Source organism: Vulpes vulpes, chromosome 4 (genome assembly GCF_048418805.1).
Source record: "Vulpes vulpes isolate BD-2025 chromosome 4, VulVul3, whole genome shotgun sequence".
Lineage (NCBI taxonomy): Eukaryota > Metazoa > Chordata > Mammalia > Carnivora > Canidae > Vulpes > Vulpes vulpes.
Genome location: NC_132783.1, coordinates 79,277,401 through 79,296,950, shown reverse-complemented (window position 1 = coordinate 79,296,950; position 19,550 = coordinate 79,277,401). Strand labels below are relative to the sequence as shown.

Sequence of the window (19,550 nt, the reverse complement as noted above, 5' to 3'; positions counted from 1 at the left end):
TTGTACAGTCACTGACAAAGACTGTAGTCAAACTGGAAAGACTATTGTATTGAGAAACTTAATATTTTCTAGAGCCATTAGAGTATCCTGCATAGTAGGGGCACCAGGGTGGCTCTGGTTGAGCGTCTGCCTTCAGCTCAGGTCGTGATCGTAGGGTTCTGGAATCAAGTCTTGCATTGGGCTCCCGAGGGTTCTCTCTTTGCCTATGTCTCTGCCTCTCTGTGTCTCCCATGAATAAATAAAATCTTTTTTAAAAATTTATTTTATTTTTTATTCTTTTAAAAAGAGATGGTTTATTCATGAGAGACACAGAGAGAGAGAGAATGAGAGAGAGAGAGAGAGAGAGAGAGAGAGGGGCAGAGACACAGGCAGAGGGAGAAGCAGGCTCCATGCAGGGAGCCTGATGCAGGACTTGATCCTGGAATTCCAGGATCATGCCCTGGGCGGAAGGCAGGTGCTAAAACCACTGAGTCACGCAGGCGTCCCAATAAATAAAATCTTAAAAAAAAAAAAAAAGTATCCTGCATAGTTTTCAGGCAGCTAGGATCAATGTGTAAAAGTATTGTGAAGTTGACTTGCCCATTATAAATAAATTTCTGAATTACTCAATGAAGGAATGAGCTAATGTGATAGCTATTAAGCTTGCTTTTTTCTAGGTGGTAGGGGCTAGTTGATTTTCACTGAGATTTTATTTTATAAAGATTTTTATCTATTTATTTATTCATGAGAGACAGAGAGGGGCAGAGACACAGGCAGAGGGAGAAGCAGGCTCCACGCACCGGGAGCCCGATGTGGGACTCGATCCCGGGTCTCCAGGATCAGGCCCTGGGCCAGAGGCAGACGCTCAACCACTGAGCCACCTGGGCTGCCTTTCACTGAGATTTTAAAGAAGGGTTTTCTTGGGATGCCTGGGTGGCTCAGAGGTTGAGCACTTGCCTTCCACCGACGGTGTGATCCTGGAGTCCCTGCATGAAGCCTGCTTCTCTCTCTGCCTATGTCTCTGCCTCTCTCCCTGTGTCTCTCGTGAATAAATAAATAAATAAAATCTTTAAAAAAAAAAAAAAGGATTTTCTTCATTAAATAGTAGTTTGGAGTAGATGATTTCTAAGTAGGCTTAAAGTTTAATAAAATACTGTGGTTCACAGTAGGACTTCAGCAAACCACCCACACTATGCTTTTCTCTAACAAATAGCCCTTTCATTTACTAAAAAAAATAGTGTCCAAGACATTTCCTTTTGCATGGATTTTGGGGAGGTTTGCACCAGTGGTAGGAATTTGCTATTTTATGTTTTGCAATTTATCCTTAATCCTCATGATCATGGATGTTCCACAGAGCTCCTCACTAGGACTTACAGTATTTGGAAAAATCCGTATCATAAACATGTTTTAAATGGCATTACTTCTGGGAAGTTTTTAATCATAGGAATTCTGCTATGCCTTTACTGTCTTAATTTTTACCTATTTAGCTGATGGTCATTGTGATAAGCTTTCTAGAAAAAACACACCTAGAAAATTGAGAAGATTTGTTTGTTGTTAAAGGAAATTGGATGGCTTCTTATTTCATGCTACAGTAGTTTTGTTTGTATATGCTTTAGATTTCAGAAGCAGACGGAAGCTTCCTTTTCTAAAACAGTTCTGAGCCGAGGAGTGGATAATCGGTACCTGGTATTAGCAGTCAGTATTGTACAGAATGAAGAAGGAAAGCATGAAAAGCACCTAATCATCACTGCTTCCCAGTCACTAGAATATAAAGAACTGTGTATCCTTAGGAATGACTGGTAATTTTTGTGTGACTGGGCACTGATCTGGCTTAAGATTACCATTTTAAAACTCCTCATATGGACTTGTGTGGATGTTGCTATAATTTAATTGTTAATAAAGGGAGAAGATATGAACTTGAACTAATACCATGTAAAAATTGTGCTTGTTACCCCAGCATTTCAAGGCCCTTATTCCAAAACTCGATTTTAATTGTCATTTGAAAATTAACTACAAAGGGCCTTATTAAATGACTACTTCCGAAATTTCCTAATACATTTTGTTTTAAGATTGCAGCTTAAAACTCATAATTGTTTTCACTAATAGCAAAATTAATTACAACATGAGAACATTCTTAAATCCTAGATTTCTCTACTCAGCAAAGTATGGTATGTGAGAGGTGAAAGGGAAATGCAGAGAAAGTGGAGGTCTAATTTTGTCTGTTAGACTCTTTGTCTAGATAAAAATTATAAATATGATTTTATTCTTAACACATTGGGTTTGGCATTATGCCTCAAGACTTACAGAAGCTGTAGACATGCTACAAGTCTTAACAATGAGAGAATTATTATTGAAACAACCTAATCCATAATTTTTTTTTTTTTAATTTTTTATTTATTTATGATAGTCACAGAGAGAGAGAGAGAGGCAGAAACACAGGCGGAGGGAGAAGCAGGCTCCATGCACCGGGAGCCTGATGTGGGATTCGATCCCGGGTCTCCAGGATCGCGCCCTGGGCCAAAGGCAGGCGCCAAACCGCTGCGCCACCCAGGGATCCCCCTAATCCATAATTGGAGCTATGTATTAACATTATTAAAGATTTGATAGCTTTTACAGTAGGTGATGCTAATACCAAGCAGTTTTCCTTTTTGATATTTAAGGAAAACCCCTGAGTATTCTCAGGTGTATTTCAAAGGTAGAAAGGAGTATAGTGACCAGGAGTCATTCAAAAGACTACACCTTGGTATTAAATTTTTTTGAAGACCCAGAAATTTACAAATACTATTCCTTTGATAAAATATTCATTTACTTTTTGACACTTCCTTAATATGTTTAAACATAGGAATCTAAACTATGTATACTTTGCTTTATTTGTAGGTGCTCTGTACCAGTGGAGCCAGGGGATATCATTCATTTGGAGGGAGACTGCCTATCTGATACTTGGATAATAGATGAAGATTTTGGATATTTGATTCTATATCCAGACATGCTGATTTCTGGCACAAGCATAGCCAGTAGTATTCGGTGTATGAGAAGAGCTGTCCTGAGTGAAACTTTTAGGGTGAATAATTTTAACAGCTAATATTTCTACAGGGTTTTAGAGTTAGCACTTTTACACTTTTTTTTTTTTTAAGTAAATGCTGTGTACCTATTTTACTGTTCCCAAACATTACATTATTTTGCAAGTACATGAAAGCTGAGGATCTTTTAAAAGTATAAACATATCTTTACCATACACAATACAATTAACAGTAATTCCCTTAAATTAATATACTGCCTAGTTTATCTATAATATCTTTTTTATTTTTATTTTTTTGTGATTTTTAGAGAGAGAGAAAATCTCAAGCAGGCTCCATGCTCAGCTCATAGCCACTGGCAGCTCCATCTCATGAGCCAGAGAGAGTGATCTGAGCTGAAATCCACAATCAGACACTTAACCAACTGTGCCACCAGGTGCCCCTTTAATGTCTTTTATTGAAAATATCTTTTTAGAGGTTCCTGGGTGGCTCAGTCGATTAAGTGTCTGCCTTCAGCTCAGGTCATGATCCTGGGGTCCTGGGATCGAGCCCTGTATTGGGCCCTCCACTCTGGGGAGTCTGCTTCTCTCTCTTTCCCTCTGCCCTTCTCCCCTACTCTTGCTCTCTCTCACTCACTTGTGTGCACATGTTCTCTCTCTTTCAAATAATAAAGTCCCCCAAAAATATCTTTGGGACGCTTGGGTGGCTCAGTGGTTGAACGTCCGTCTTCAGCTCAGGGCATGATCCCGGGGTCCGGATCGATTCTCACATTGGGCTCCCTGCGAGGAGCCGGTTTCTCCCTCTGCCTATGTTTCTGCATCTTTCTGTGTGGCTCTCATGAATGAATAAATCTTTAAAATAAAAATCTTTACTTAGTTTGTTAGAATCAGAATCCAACAAGGTCTTTTCTTTTTATCTTTCTTTATTTAAAAAGATTTTATATATTTTATTTTTTAAAGATTTTATTTATCTGAGAGCATGGGAGGGAGAGGGAGAGAGAATTTGAAGAGAGTCCACACTGAGAGCACAAAGCTCATCTTGGGGCTTGATCCCATGACCGCGAGATCATGACCTGAGCAGATACCAAGAGTCAGATGCTTAGCCAACTGAGCCACCCAAGGACCCCTTAAGATTTTAACTAGTCACTAACCCCAATGTGGGGCTTGAACCCACAACTCTGAGATCAAGATTTGTGTGCTCCTCTGACTGAGCCAGCCAGGTGCCTGCCCCCAGACAAGGTCTTTGTATTATGTTTGGTTGGTATGTCCACTAAGTTTCTTTTAGTCTCTATTAGTTCTGCCTTGTACTCACCCTCTTTGTTTCAGTGCCATTTGTTGATGAACCTCGGTTTCATTTGTTAAACGGTTTCTTCCTTTCAGGATATTTTTTAAGGTTATATAATTTAAATGTGTGTAGAAAACCAAAAATACAGCTGAGCAAAAAAAATAAAGGAAGGAGAAATACCTAAATAGACATTTTCCAGTAGTCTTAGTTGTCAATTATTTATTTATTTATTTGTTTATTTATTTAATATTTATTTATGATTCTATTTATTTATTAATGAGAGGCAGAGACACACAGGGAGAGGGAGAAGCAGGCTCCATGCAGGGAGCCCGACGTGGGACTCGATTCTGGGTCTCTAGGATCACGCCCTGGGCCAAAGGCAGGCGCTAAACCACTGAGCCACCCGGGCTGCCCTATTTTTATTTTTTTTAAGATTTATTTATTTATTCATGAGAGACACAGAGAGAGAGAGGCAGAGACACAGACAGAGGGAGAAGCAGGCTCCCCTGCAGGGAGCCTGAGGTGGGACTCAATCCTGGGTCTCCAGGATCACACCCTGGGCTGAAGGCAGTGCTAAACCACTGAGCCACCCGGGCTGCCAGCTGTGGTGGTTTTGTTTGTTTATTTATTTATTAATTAAATATTTTATTTATTTACTCATTAGAGACACAGAGAGAGAGAGAGAGGCAGAGACATAGGCAGAGGGAGAAGCAGGCTTCATGCAGGGAGCCTGGTGTAGGACTCCATCCTGGGATTCTGGGATCATGCCCTGAGCTGAAGACTGACATTCAACTACTGAGCCACCCAGGTGTCCCTGTGGTGGTTTAATAGGATAAGTAATAAGTATGGGATCATGTCTATTAATATGTTTGAAATAAAATGTGTGATTTCTTTGAATAGAGCTCTGATCTAGCCACACGCCAAATGCTGATTGGTACGGTCCTTCATGAAGTATTTCAAAAAGCAATAAGCAATAGCTTTGCCCCAGAAAAACTACAAGAATTTGCTTTTCAAACTGTTCAAGAAATACGGCATCTCAAGGAAATGTAAGTAATTACAAGATGTACTGGAGGTACTATTTAATTATAGGACTTCTTTCCTGGAATCTATAAGGTATTGGTTTTTGGACTATTAAATATAAATCAGAGTAATACTAGAATGCAGATCCGGATTTGTAGTACCCCCTGCAGTTCTGTGAAGAGCTTCTAAAATTGCAGAATAGAAACTTTTGAGCTAAAAATAGCTGGATATTCTGTACACGTGCACAGTAGACTCTCCAGCTGCTCTCCGCGAGTGTGAAATACGTTTTGCCTTACTTCTAGAAATATGACACACTGTAAATTCTATGAGTTTGGGAGTCAGATTGACCTTGTTTAAAATTCTACCTTTACCAGTTTTGGGGTTGAATAGGTTACTTGAAGATTTTGAAAAAGGTGATAATATCAATTTTGTAGACTTTTTGTGACAGTGGAGAGAATATACATAAACCCACAAATGGCTGATCATTGGCATTTTATGAGTGACTACATGCAGAGGGGTTGGCATATTCTGCTGTTTCTGTTATGACTCCTATTGGAGACCATCTTTTTTCACAGAAATATTTTTATTAGGGGTGCTTGTGTGGTTCAGTCTGTTAAGCATCTGCTTTTGGCTCAGGTCTTGATGTAGGGTCCTGGGATTGAGCCCTGCATTGGGTTCCCCGCTCAGTGGGGAGCCTGCTTCTCCCTCTCTTTCTCCCTTTCCCCTTCCCCTTGCTCATGCTTGTACTCTCACTCTCAAATACATGAATACAATCTTTTTTTTTTTTTTTTTTAAGATTTTATTAACTTATTTATGAGAGAGGTAGATGTAGGGAGATGCCTAAGTGACTGAGCCACCTGGGATCCCAAATAAAATCTTTTAAAAATAAAACAAAAGAAGAGTTAGATGCTTAACTGCTTAAGCCACTCAGGTGTCCCAAGTTTTTATCTTTTTTTTGCTCTACCCTCTTGTTAATACCTTTAAAAGTCTAGGCTTAAAGATCCTACCTTAAGTATCTTTATAATCTCAAGAAAGGCTGTTACATGTTGTTTTGCTGTGACTTGGCTAAAATTAAAAAGGGAGAATTTAATGCAGAAGACATTAAATAACCAGTTATAGACTATCTGTTCTGTGAAAACTAGAACACTGGGAAGAATTTACCTAAGGAGATCATGACAATGAAGAACAGCTCCAAGATCATTGGAGGAAGTTATGTAGAAAGATTACCCAATTGTGTAGTATTTTTTTAAAATAATAAATTATGGTATATGGTATAGAATATATGTTAAGAAGTAAGTCCTTTCTTCCCACATCTTCATCACCTAGTTCCTCTCCCCAAAGGCAACCACTGTTATTAGTTTCTTACTTTCTCTTTCTTTCTTTTCTTTCTTTCTTTCTTTCTTTCTTTCTTTCTTTCTTTCTTTCTTTCTTTCTTTCTTCCTTCCTTCCTTCCTTCCTTCCTTCCTTCCTTCCTTCCTTCTTTTCCTTTCTTTTCTTTTCTTTTCTTTTCTTTTCTTTTCTTTTCTTTTCTTTTCTTTTCTTTTCTTTTCTTTTCTTTCTTTTCTTTTCTTTTTATTCTATTTACTTATTCATGAGAGGCAGAGACAGGAGAAGTAGGCGCCATGCAAGGAGCCCAATATGGGACTCGATCCTGGGACTCCAGGATCATGCCCTGAGCCAAAGGCAGACACTCAACTGCTGAGCCACTCAGGCGTCCCTGTTATCAGTTTCTTGTATGTTCTTTCTTAGAGATTTCAAACATTTATGTGTGACAATGTGTATGTGGGTATATATACACATATATTTTTTTGTTAGGTAAATTGTAGAATACTATGCACGTTATTATGCACTTGAAGATTAAATCTTGGTGAACATTCTGTATCTGTACTTACTGAGCTGTCTCTCTTCTTTTTTTTTTTTTTTTTTTTTTTTTTGGAGAGCGAGCTTGCGGTGGGGGTTAAGGACAGAAAGAAAGGGAGAGAGAGAAACTTGAGCAGGCTCCACACCCAGCCCAGTGCTGAGCCTGATGCAGGGTCAATCTCAGCTCCCAGGATCATGACCTGAGCTGAAATCAAGAGTTGGACACTCAATGGACTGAGCCATCCAGGCACCCTTGAGCTGTCTTATTATTATTTTTTAAAATAAATTTTATTTTATTTATTTATGAGAGACACAGAGAGAGAGAGGCAGAGACACAGGCAGAGGGAGAATCAGGCTCCATGCAGGGAGCCTGATGTGGGACTTGATCCCAGTATTCCAGGATCACATCCTGGGCCGAAGGCAGGCACTCAACTGCTGAGTCACCTGGGCATCCCATTATTTTTTAATAATGGCATAATGTTTCATTATATGGATGTACTATAATTTATTTAAGTATCCCCCCCCCTCTTAAATAAATATTTCATATTATTTATTTAAGTATTTCAATATTTGCTTTTGTTAGCAATCCTATAAGACATACTTTTAGGGGCATCTGGGTGGTGCAGTTGGTTGAGCGTCCAGCTCTTAATTTTGGCCCAGGTCACGATCTCGGGGTTGTGGGATCGAGCCATGTGTTGGGCTCTATGCTCAGGGTGGAGTCTGCTTGAGATTCTTTCCCTGTCCCCCTGTGGTCCTACCTCTGCTCATGATCTCTCCCTCTCTCTCCTCTGTTTCTCATATAAGTAAATAAGTCTTTAAAATAAAAGAAATACCTTTATACATCCTTTATTTCATAGCTCTAGGGCGTATATCTGGGTTAAATACTTAGAATTTTTGGGCTAGGGAATATATGTACTTAAAATATTAAAAAAAACTTTTTATTTGGAAATAATTTCAAATTTAGAGAAAAGTTGCAAGGTTAGTTTAGATAATATTTATATATATATATTTTCTTTATATATATTTTTAAAGATTTTATTTATTTATTCATGAGAGACACAGAGAGAGAGAGAGAGAGAGAGAGAGAGGCAGAGACACAGGCAGAGGGAGAAGCAGGCTCTCTATGCAAGGAGCCTGACGTGGGACTGGATCCCGGGTCTCCAGGATCAGACCCTGGGCTGAAGGCGGCACTAAACCGCTGAGCCACCCGGGCTGCCCAATATCCATATATTCTTTACTTGGATTAACTTGTTAAATAAGTGTGTGTGTGTGTGTGTGTGTATAGATTCTTCTTCTAATATTAAATAGTATATATCATGGTATGTACGATGGGCTATATACCATGAAGACACTGGCCATAGGCTGGACACAGGCTGAGCGGGGCCCTGGACATCCTGGTGTGCCTTGTGGGCTCAGGAGCCTCCATTGCAGTGGGTAGAGCTGGTCTTGCTCACCTTGCTTTCAGGTTTCTTTTCCCCACACAGCCTTGTGGCTGGGGCCCGGCATGTTGGGGCCTACGTGCATGGTGTGGCATCCTGCTGCTAGCCAAGGACTTTGGGCTCATTACACATTGTCACTAATGCTGACCCAGGTGTGCTCAGGGCTTATGCCCCTGAAGTAAAAGTCATGATGTACATATTTCCTAGGAATAGGAATTCTTACATAAAATTTCTTTATGTAACCACAGTACAGTTTCAACTTTAGGAAATTTAATATTGATACAATACTTTTGTCTGATCTCCACATTTTTGTCCAATAATGTCCTTTATAGCATTTTTTTCCTTCCAGGACAGGATCCAGTTTGGGTACATCTAAAATTTTGAGAGTGAAAAAAAAATAAATAAATAAAATTTTGAGAGTGGCCTGACTGGTTCAGTTAGAAAAGCATGCAACTCTTGATCTTGGGGTTGTGAGTTTGAGCCCTATGTTGGGTGAAGAGATTACTTAAATCAATGCAACTTAAAAAAAAGAAAAAGAAATAACATTTTGATAATTATTGTCAAATTACTCTGATAGGCATTGTCCCAATTTATATTTTTGCAATGTATGAATCCTTGTTTTCTCACATCCTTACCTACATCTTCTTTTATCAACTGGAAACAGCCAGATTTCAAGCAGCCTTTTGCAAGGATAGCTTTGCCTCTGGTAGTCTATGTGATCATTTGGGGCTTTCTGGTATTAGCAGTTGCTCCCTTGGGATGCCTGGGTGGCTTAGTGGTTTGGCACCTGCCTTCAGCCCAGGGCGTGATCCTGGAGTCCCGGGATCGAGTCCCACATCAGGCCTCCTGCATGGAGCATGCTTCTCCCTCTGCCTATGTCTCTGCCCCTCTCTCTTTCTGTGTCTCTCATGAATAAATGGATAAAATCTTAAAAAAAAAAAAAAAAAAAAAGCAGTTGCTCCCCTGAGGAATTTCAGCTTCTCTTTCAGCTTGAGGTTGCTACTGTGCTCAGGAGAAACAATCTTGGCAGAACTAGAGTTGCTAATTTTGTCTTCTCTGCTGAACCAGTTCTTTTGGAGAACTGATAGGGCTGTGCTCTCTTCCATTTTAATACTGAATAATATTCCATTGTATGTGTACCCCATATTTATAAAAATGATTTTATTTTTTTAGTAAACTCTGTCCCCAATATGGGGCTCAAAGTTATGACACCAAGATCAAGAGTTGCATGCTCCACTGACTGAGCCAGCCAGGTGCCCCATGTGTACATCATATTTTACGTCCATTGATTACTTAATGGGTAACTTGTTTGTTTGGATGTTTTGGTCCTTATTTACTTTTTTCATATTTGTGCTTTCTTGTTTCATCTCTTGTTTTGGCAGGTATCGCTTAAATTTGAATCAAGAGGAGGTAAAACAAGAAGTAGAAGAGTATCTTCCTTCATTTTCTAAATGGGCCGGAGATTATATGCATAAATACACTTCAACTGACTTCCCAAAGATGCAGCTCTCTCTGTAAGAAACTTACTTAGTTTATATGGTGTTCATATGTTCAGATCAGGATTTTATTCTGTACGTTCAGTTAAAGTTTTTTAAAGGTCGAGTTAGTAAAATTAGCTTTTTTTGGCTTATAGTCCTGAGTGTCTTTCTTTTTTTTTTTTTTTAATTTTTTTTTTCTTTATTTATTTATGATAGTCACACAGAGAGAGAGAGAGAGAGGCAGAGACACAGGCAGAGGGAGAAGCAGGCTCCATGCACTGGGAGCCTGATGTGGGATTCGATCCCGGGTCTCCAGGATCGCGCCCTGGGCCAAAGGCAGGCGCCAAACCACTGCGCCACCCAGGGATCCCCCTGAGTGTCTTCCTAGAACAAAAAATAAAGAATAGAAATTCTATTTTCATTATACTAAAATATTCTGATTTTTGTATATCAGTGTTTTTTAAGATTTCTTTTGGGAATGCCTGGATGGCTCAGCGGTTAAGTGTCTGAGCCTGCCTTTGGCTCAGGGCGTGATCCTGGAGTTCTGGGATCGAGTCCCATGTTGGGCTTCCCATAGGGAGCCTCCTTCTCCCTCTGCCTGTGTCTTTGCCTCTCTCTGTGTCTCTCATGAATAAATAAATAAATAATCTTAAAAAAAAAAGGAACTGATAGGTTTTGATGTGGAGTGTGAGGGAAAGAATAGTCAGCAGTGATTCCAAGAGAGAAAATGTGATAAGAAGGGTATCAAGAGAGAATGGTAGTGGAGGATTTGGAGACCGAGAGGTAGACAGCTGTACTGAGAGGTTGTTCTATGAGGGGCATGTAGAATGGATTGGTAGCCAGAGGCTTATGTGGGGCTAAGAGAGGCTTGTTGTTGTTTTAAAGATGGGAGATAAGGCAGCCTGGGTGGCTCAGGGGCCCAGGGCATGATCCTGGAGACCCGAGATTGAGTCCCATGTCGGGCTCCCTGCATGGAGCCTGCTTCTCCCTCTGCCTGTGTCTCTGCCTCTTTCTCTCTCTCTGTGTGTCTCTCATAAATAAATAAAATCTTAAAAAAAAAAAAAAGGATGGGAGATATAGTGAGTTCATATGCCAATGGGGAGAATTCCATAGAGATGACAATTCATCCTGAGGGATGGGAGGTCAGCTATGTCTTGAGTGCTGGAGGAGGAATGAGGGCATGCAAGTGGAAGGGTTGACATATGGGACAGTTATTTCTTGGCGTTAAAGTCTCAGAAATGGGGAGAATCCCTGGGTGGCTCAGCAGTTTAGTGCCTGCCTTTGGCCCAAGGTATGATCCTGGAGTCCCAGGATTGAGTCCCACGTTGGGCTCCCAGCATGGAGCCTGTTTCTCCCTCTGCCTGTGTCTCTGTCTCTCTCTCATGAATAAATAAATAAGTAAATAAATAAAGTCTCAGAAATGGTCTGTTTCATCAGAAATATTTGGAAATTTAAAAAAAGTGTTTGGAAATTTTACAACCATTTACATACTGCTAGAATTCTCTGAGAAATTTGTAATCATTTTAGAAGGTTGCTATCATTAAGTGACCTGTATCGAGATTTCAATTATTTTTATTTAATTATTATTATTTATAATTCAGTGACTTTCATTGTATTGTAGAGTTGTGTAACCATCACCACAATCAGTTTGTCAGGATTTTGATACACATTTTAATAATAGTAGTAGTAAAAAAATGAGGCTTATCTTGCTGTTCGGATTGGGTTTATTTTTCATATTCTTTTTTTCTGTGATGGTCTTAAATTTACCAGTAGCTCTCTCCCTTAAGGAAGAAAAAAAGCTGTAATAAATGGGTTAAATTTAGAAAATCTGCTTTCTTTGGAGCAGATTGCCTCTGTCTAGAGGAGTGGGTGGGTCTCGGTGCCTTAGTCTTCACTGTGATAAACAGATACGTGTTTATTAAGTAGTCATTCTTTTCCTGATTTCTTTCATTGTTTTGTAGTATTTCTGTCATTCTAGTCTCTACCGATTATCTGTAATAATTACAAACTTAATTTTTGTTTTCTGTTGTTCCTAATTATTTCTTTATACTTCGTTACCGTCCCTCAGTATGCACCTTTCTATTTCTTATTATTTACTTTAGAGTCATTTAAATTTGCTTGAGAATTAAAGTTGTAGTGGATATCCTTTTTCCTTTTTTCAGATACTAGATTTTCTTTTACTGTTTAATTGTTTTAGCATGTTATCTGCGTGTTTTTTCTTTTGGTTAAATATTTATTTATTATTAATTAATTAATTAATTAATTAATTTGTGTTTTAAAAAATTTTATTTATTTACCAATGAGAGACACAGAGAGAGAGAGAGAGAGACAGAAACACAGGCAGAGGAAAAAAAAAAAAAAAAAAAAACAAACACAGGCAGAGGGAGAAGCAGGCTCCACGCAGGGAGCCCGATGCGGAACCCGATTCCGGGACCCCAGGATCACGCCCTGGGCAGAAGGCAGCGCTAAACTGCTGAGCCACATGGGCTGCCCTATCTGTGCTCAGGATTGTGCTAGGTACTGGTATTACAGGGAGGCTAAAGCCCTCCAAGAATACTCTAGTGGTGGTAGTTGAAAACAGACCTGGAGGGCATTGCTTAGAGAGGGCATGTAGGGCAATGGGAGAGGCGCAGAACTATGGCAGGTAGGAGTGTGCTGTGTAAGGACAGAGGGAGAGAGGAGAAGAATCCATTGAAGGAGGCTGAGGAGGCTTCTGATGGACTAGTGAGGAATTTGGTAGCCTGCAGGAAGCGTATTAGGAAGCCAGGAAAAGTGTGGGATTCAGAGTTGTCTTTGACCTAAAAGGGATTTTTTTCTGTAAAAAGATTTTATTTATTTATGAGAGACACACAGAGAGAGGCAGAATACAGGCAGAGGGAGAAGCAGGCTTCATGCAGGAAACTGTTCGCGGGATTCGATCCCCAGACTCTGGGATCACTCCCCAGCCAAAGGCAGGCACTCAACCGCTGAGCCACCCAGGTGTCCCCTGAAAGGGATTTTTGAGATCAACTCCTAGATTTCAAATAAGGAGATTGAGGTCCAGTGAGTGGTGTGACTTATCCAGGTTTTATATTAAAAACCAGTGGTGGAGCTAAGTCTATAGGAAAGATTCTTTTTGTAGTTGTTGGTAAAGATTTCATTTATTTATTCATGAAGACAGAGAGAGGCAGAGGGAGGAACAGGCTCCCTGTGAGAAGACCGAGAACCCCAGGATCATCCTCTGAGCCAAAGAAAGGCAAATGCTCAACCACTGAGCCACCCAGGCACCCTACAGTAAAGATTCTTTTTTTTTTTTTTAAGATTTATTTATTTATTCATGAGAGACACACACACACACACACACAGAGGCAGAGACATAGGCAGAAGGAGAGGCAGGCTCTTCACAGGAGCCCGATGTGGGACTTGATCCTGGATTCCAGAATCATGCCCTGAGCGGAAGGCAGCCGCTCAACCTGAGCCACCCAGGTGTCCCTATAGTAAAGATTCTTGATTCCCAGCCCAGTGTTCTCATCTCTGTATCTTGGTGTAAGATTACTTTTGTTTCGTTTATTTCCAGTGGAATCTTTTATGTTTGTTTGTGAAGGAAGCGCTCCTCTGTATTTTAGCTTGTGTCATTTTCACAGCAGTTTATAGCCAGTGTTTTTAAAAAAAAACAAACAAACAGCAAAACTTTAGCACAATTGAAGAAACAACCTTCTCACCCATAGGTAGTAAGTATATATTTTCTTCATCTTCATGATATCATATTCTCCATCAGGTAGTTCTTTTTTTTTTTTTTTTTTTTTTAAGATTTTATTTATTTACTCATGAGAGACGCACACACACACAGAGAGGCAGAGACACAGGCAGAGGGAGAAGCAGGCTCCATGCAGGGAGCCTGACATGGAACTTGATCCTGGGTCCCCAAGTTCATGCCCTGGCTGAAGGTGGTGCTAAACCACTGAGCCATCCGGGCTGCCCCATCAGGTGGTTCTTGAAGGAGTTTTACAGTATTATGTTGATTAAAATCATAATAGTTAAATCAAAATACTGTCATTTATTCCACAGACGTAAGTCTAAAATCACATTATTTCATTTTCTAGGGGAATAAATTTTAGTAGCAAAGTTCAATTTCATTATCTTCTATTAAATATACATGTGACATTTTATGAATAATAAAGTTTGCTTTATTTCATGGGAGCATATTTGAATATGTAACATGATTAGATAACATTTGGGGAGAGAAGACAGAATAATATTTAAGAAATTTCAGATAAAAAAAAAAAAAAAGAAATTTCAGATGAATTGTAGCTTCCCTGAATTCCTCTGTTGTCTTCTTCAAAGATTGCAGAAGTATACGTATATTCCTGGAGATTATATTTGAAGCATCCTGAAATGGTTAAAAAAAATTACTGAAGATATGATTTTTTTCTTTTTTTTTATTTATGATAGGCACACAGTGAGAGAGAGAGAGAGAGGCAGAGACACAGGCAGAGACACAGGCAGAGGGAGAAGCAGGCTCCATGCACCGGGAGCCCGACGTGGGATTCGATCCCGGGTCTCCAGGATCGTGCCCTGGGCCAAAGGCAGGCGCTAAACCACTGCGCCACCTAGGGATCCCTGATTTTTTTCTTTTAGAAAATATTCTTATTTGTTAAGAAATAGCTGTTGATCTAAATAACGTGAAACTAGCAAACCAAGGTCAACTAAATCATGTGTTCTGAGAGAATTCTTATACTTTTTAAATCTTGATTTTTATGATATAAAATCCATTTTATTACTAGAAAATTTATCTTTTTCACGTAAGATTTCTATTAGATTTAGTATTTTATCTGGCTTTGAGTCTAGAATAGGATTAATAAAAGTTAGCACTTATCTGACTTTTCTCCTGCAGAATAAGTTACTTCTCTGGGAATGAATACATCTTAGATAGAAGTATAAGAGGCTTTAAAAGTTATTTTCAGGGCAGCTTGGGTGGCTCAGCGGTTTAGTGCCGCCTTCAGCCCAGGTCGTGATCCTGGAGACCCAGGATTGAGTCCCACGTCGGGCTCCCTGCATGGAGCCTGCTTCTCCCTCTGCCTGTGTCTCTGCCTCTCTCCCTCTCTCTCTCTCTCTCTCTCTCTCTGTCTCTGTGTCTCTCATGAATAAATAAATAAAATCTTTAAAAAATAATAATAATAAAAGTTATTTTCAGGGGCACCTGGGTGGCTCAGTTGGTTAAGTGGCTGCCTTTGGCTTAGGTCATGATCCCAGGGTCTTGGGATCGAGCCCCGCTTTGGGTTTCCTGCTCAGCAGGGAACCTCCTTCTCCCGCTGCCCCTCCTCCTGTTTGTGCTCTCTCTATCTCTCTTAAATAAATAAATAAATCCTTTAAGAAACGTTATTTTCATCTCCTAATTCCTTTGATATTTATATATTTCTTTTTTCCCATCCTTTCTCTGCTCTTGGTTATTTAACAGTTAAGATAGTAAAGTCAGAATCTCTTTAATACAAAAAACAATGCCGAGTACTTAGTTTTAAATATTGGTAGTGGCAGAAATGGATTCATTTAATGATTAAGAAAACAGTGAGGAAATATTGAGCACAAGAAGTCCTTTGAAGATTGTCACGAGGAGTGTAGGAGTGAAGGGTTGATAATCAAGCCTCACATTGCATAGGTGATGGGGAAAGACAGCTCATTCTTACTCAGTTTAATATGGTGTTGAAGGAACGCATTCCTTGCCACCTTGGATACAGCCACATGCAAACCATTTTATATTAATCACTGTAATCATTGTATACCAGCATATTCAGATTGGTATTGTGGCTTCAGTTGTTCAAAATAGTGAGAGTTTTGTAGTAATATAGACCTGAGGAAATAAAGGCCTGAGTTAGGAAGATTGTAGTAGGAGTGAATTGAAAAGGATAGATGGGAAGTATTAAGATTTATATTACATGAGTTACAGGCTCTAGGACAGTGGTTCTCTATCTTGAACATGCATCAGAATCACTTGTAGAGTGATTTGTAAAACAAATTGCTGGGCTTCACCTGCAGAGCTTTTGACTGAGTAGGTCTAGAGTAGAACCTGAGAATTTGCTGTTATTACAAGTTCCCAGGCGATGCTGATACTGCTCCCATAGGCACCACACTGAGAATCACTGCTGTAAGGGTATGTTCATGGTTTCCCATCCCCACATTTTCTGTGTGTAATAGAATCAATACCAGCATTTGAGAAACATGCTTAGTGTTCTTTTTTTTTTTTTTTTCAAGATTTTAAAAATTTATTCATGAGAGACACAGAGAGAGGCAGAGACATAGGCAGGAGCAGCTCCTGGTGGAGAGCCCAGTGCGAGACTCAATCCCAGGACCCCGGGATCACGCCCTGAGCCAAAGGCAGACACTCAACCCCTGAGCCAGTCAGGTGCTCTAACTATGCTAAGTGTTCTACTATGTTCTACTACTAACACTATGCTAAGTGTTCTAATGAAGTATTTTTGTGTTTCAATTTTTAGGCCAAGTGATGGTAATAACAGTAATTCAACATGTAATATTGAAGTCATAAACTCATTGGATATTGAAGAAAGCATTTGGTCCCCTAGGTTTGGATTGAAAGGCAAAATAGATGTCACAGTTGGTGTGAAAATACATCGAGGATATAAAACGAAATGTAAGATAATGCCATTGGAACTTAAAACTGGCAAAGAATTAAATTCTATTGAACACCGTAGTCAGGTAGGTATAAGTCTTAATAAGAAAATTGTCTGAATATTTGGTATACTTAAAAATGTAGGTTTGCTTTATATATTTTGGTTCAATTTGGGTAATTTTTATTTAAGTTTCATATAGTAGTTCTCAATTTGGGATGTATCTAGAGTACTCAGATTTGCTTGTAAGTGTATACATGGCTACAGCAGAAAGTTTTCTCTAGCAAAGAATTACAACAGCTGAATTTGTAAGCCAGTTTTGCCAAGTTTATGCTGCCAAACTACTAAACAGATACTCCTAAAAAAAACGAATTCCTTGGTGATAAAAGTTGCAGAAACCAAGTATATTTGGAGACTTATTTATTTATGCATTTATTTATTTATTTTAAAGACTTTATTCATTTATTTATGAAAGAGAGGCAGAGACACAGGCAGAGGGAGAAGCAGGCTCCCTGCGAGGAGCTCAGTGCAGGACTCAATCCTGGATCCTAGGATCACGTCTTGAGCCAAAGGCAGATGCCCAACTACTAAGCCACCCAGGGGTCCCTATTTGGAGATGTATTTATTTACTTAAAGATTTTATTTATTCATGAGAGACACAGAGAGAGGTAGAGACATAGGCTGAGGGAGAAGCAGCCTCCCTGTAAGGAGCCTGATTGGGACTTGATCCCAGAACCCCTGGATCACGACCTGAACCAATGGCAGATGCTCAACCACTGAACCACCCAAGTGCATTTGGAAATTTAATTCATGTTAGCCTATTAAAGGTTATGAGAAATCAGAGTAATATAGATTTGTTTTAGGTATGTTTAAAGCATTTCCAGCATTTCCTAAGCTTAATTTACTATGGAGCTATTGTTTTCATGTAACATCTAACATAGGATACTCTTAAGAAACATTAGTCTGCATCCATTCTTTTATTTTTTACTTTTAATCTGATTTTTATGATTATTATCTAAAACGAAATATATAGGGCAGCCCGGGTGGCTCAGTGGTTTAACGCTGCCTTCAGCCCAATTTTTTCTTCAAAAAAAAAAATTCAAACAAAACAAAACAAAACAAATTTCCTTTTTCCGTTGGAATCTCACACATTATTTCAGATTTTTTTTTGAGGTTCAACAGATTTTTGTTTTAAGATTTTATTTTTTATTTTATTTTATTTTATTTTGTTTTAAGATTTTATTTATTTATTCATGAGAGACAGAGACACAGGCAGAGGGAGAAGCAGGCTCCATGCAGGGAGCCCGATGTGGGACTCGATCCTGGAACTCTGGGATCATGCTCTGAGCCGAAGGCAGATGCTCAACTGCTGAGCCACCCAGGCATCCCCCTGCCCCTTTTTAAGCTTTTATTCATTTATTCATGAGAGGCACACACAGAGAGAGGCAGAGACGCAGGCAACTTCAACAGATTTTATATAAAGTAATATTTGGATTCAGAATACCGAATTATATAATCAGTGCTTAAAGTGATTAAATATTTGGATTCAGAATACCGAATTATATAATCCCAACACCAAAGGTTCTCATGCAGGCTTTTCTGTTTGGGAATTGGTGTTTCTCCTCTTATCGGGTTTTACAGATATTAGAGGTGGAGGAAAAAATAGGCTTCTGCAATTAGAAGACTCGAGCTTTTCACTTTGGTAATACAGAAATGGCCAAAATGATGAAGTAAAGATTTAGCTATATTAAAGCCTTCTTGGGACGCCTAGGTGGCTCTGCGGTTGAGCATCTGCCTTTGGCTTAGAGCATGATCCTGGTCAGGATCAAGTCCCACATCAGGCCCCCTGCATGGAGCCTGTTTCTCTCTCTGCCTGTGTCTCTGCCTCTCTCTCTGTGTCTCTCATGAATAAATGAATCTTAAAAATTAAGTAAATAAGCCTTCTTGAGGAAGGAAAATCATGCATACAAGAAAAGTTGTTTTTGAAGTCAAAGATTTGAAGAAATGTACTCTATGTATAGGAGACTGAAAACTTTACTTTTTTTTTAATGACAAGTTTCACAAGCACTGCTGTTTTTTTTTTTTTTAATTGAAGTATAGTTGGTATGCAATGTTGTATTAGTTTCAGGCGTACAATACAGTAATTGAGAACTTCATTATGTTATGCAATGTTTACCACAAGTGTAGCTACCATCAGTCACCATACACTGCTATTATAGTGCTATTGACTGTATTTCTTAGGCTGTACCTTTTATCTCCATGACTTATTCATTCCGTAACTGGAAACCTGTATCTCCCACTCCCCTTTAGCCATTTTGCCCATCTCTTTACCTCTTTCAGCATTTTGTTTGTTCATTTGTTTTGTTTTTAGATCTTATGTATAAGGGAAATCGTATGGTATTTGTCTTTCTGCATCTGACTTATTTTACCATAAGACCTTTAGGTCCATCCATGGTGTGACACATGGCAAGATCTCATTTGTTTTTAAAGATTTTATTTATTTATTCATAAGAGAGAGAGAGAGCGAGAGAGAGAGAGAGAGAGAGAGGCAGAGACACAGGCAGAGGGAGAAGCAGGCTCCATGCAGGGAGCCTGACGTGGTACTGGATCCTGGGTCTCCAGGATCAGGCCCTGGGCTGAAGGTGGCGCCAAACTGCTGAGCCACCCAGGCTGCCCAAGATCTCATTTTTTATGTCTGAGTAGTATTCCATTATATATAAACACCACATCTTCTTTATCTATTCATCTATCAGTGGACACTTAATTGAATTTAAATTTTTTAAAAAGGAAAAAATAAAAAAAGTAGACACTTAAGTTGTTTCCATATCTTGGCTATTGTATATAATGCTACACTAAACATAGCGGTGCATA

At 39.3% G+C, this 19,550-nt stretch overlaps 1 protein-coding gene across 1 annotated transcript in view; it reads left to right on the top strand.

The window, feature by feature from the left end:
* DNA2 (DNA replication helicase/nuclease 2) overlaps window positions 1-19,550 on the top strand; it is a 54,920-nt gene that overhangs the window by 807 nt on the left and 34,563 nt on the right. Inside the window, exons 2-6 of the mRNA XM_026003612.2 lie at window positions 1,596-1,778; window positions 2,857-3,040; window positions 5,181-5,326; window positions 9,982-10,113; window positions 16,548-16,767. Coding sequence (XP_025859397.1) covers window positions 1,596-1,778; window positions 2,857-3,040; window positions 5,181-5,326; window positions 9,982-10,113; window positions 16,548-16,767 — 865 coding nt within the window. The remainder of the gene's footprint in view (window positions 1-1,595; window positions 1,779-2,856; window positions 3,041-5,180; window positions 5,327-9,981; window positions 10,114-16,547; window positions 16,768-19,550) is intronic.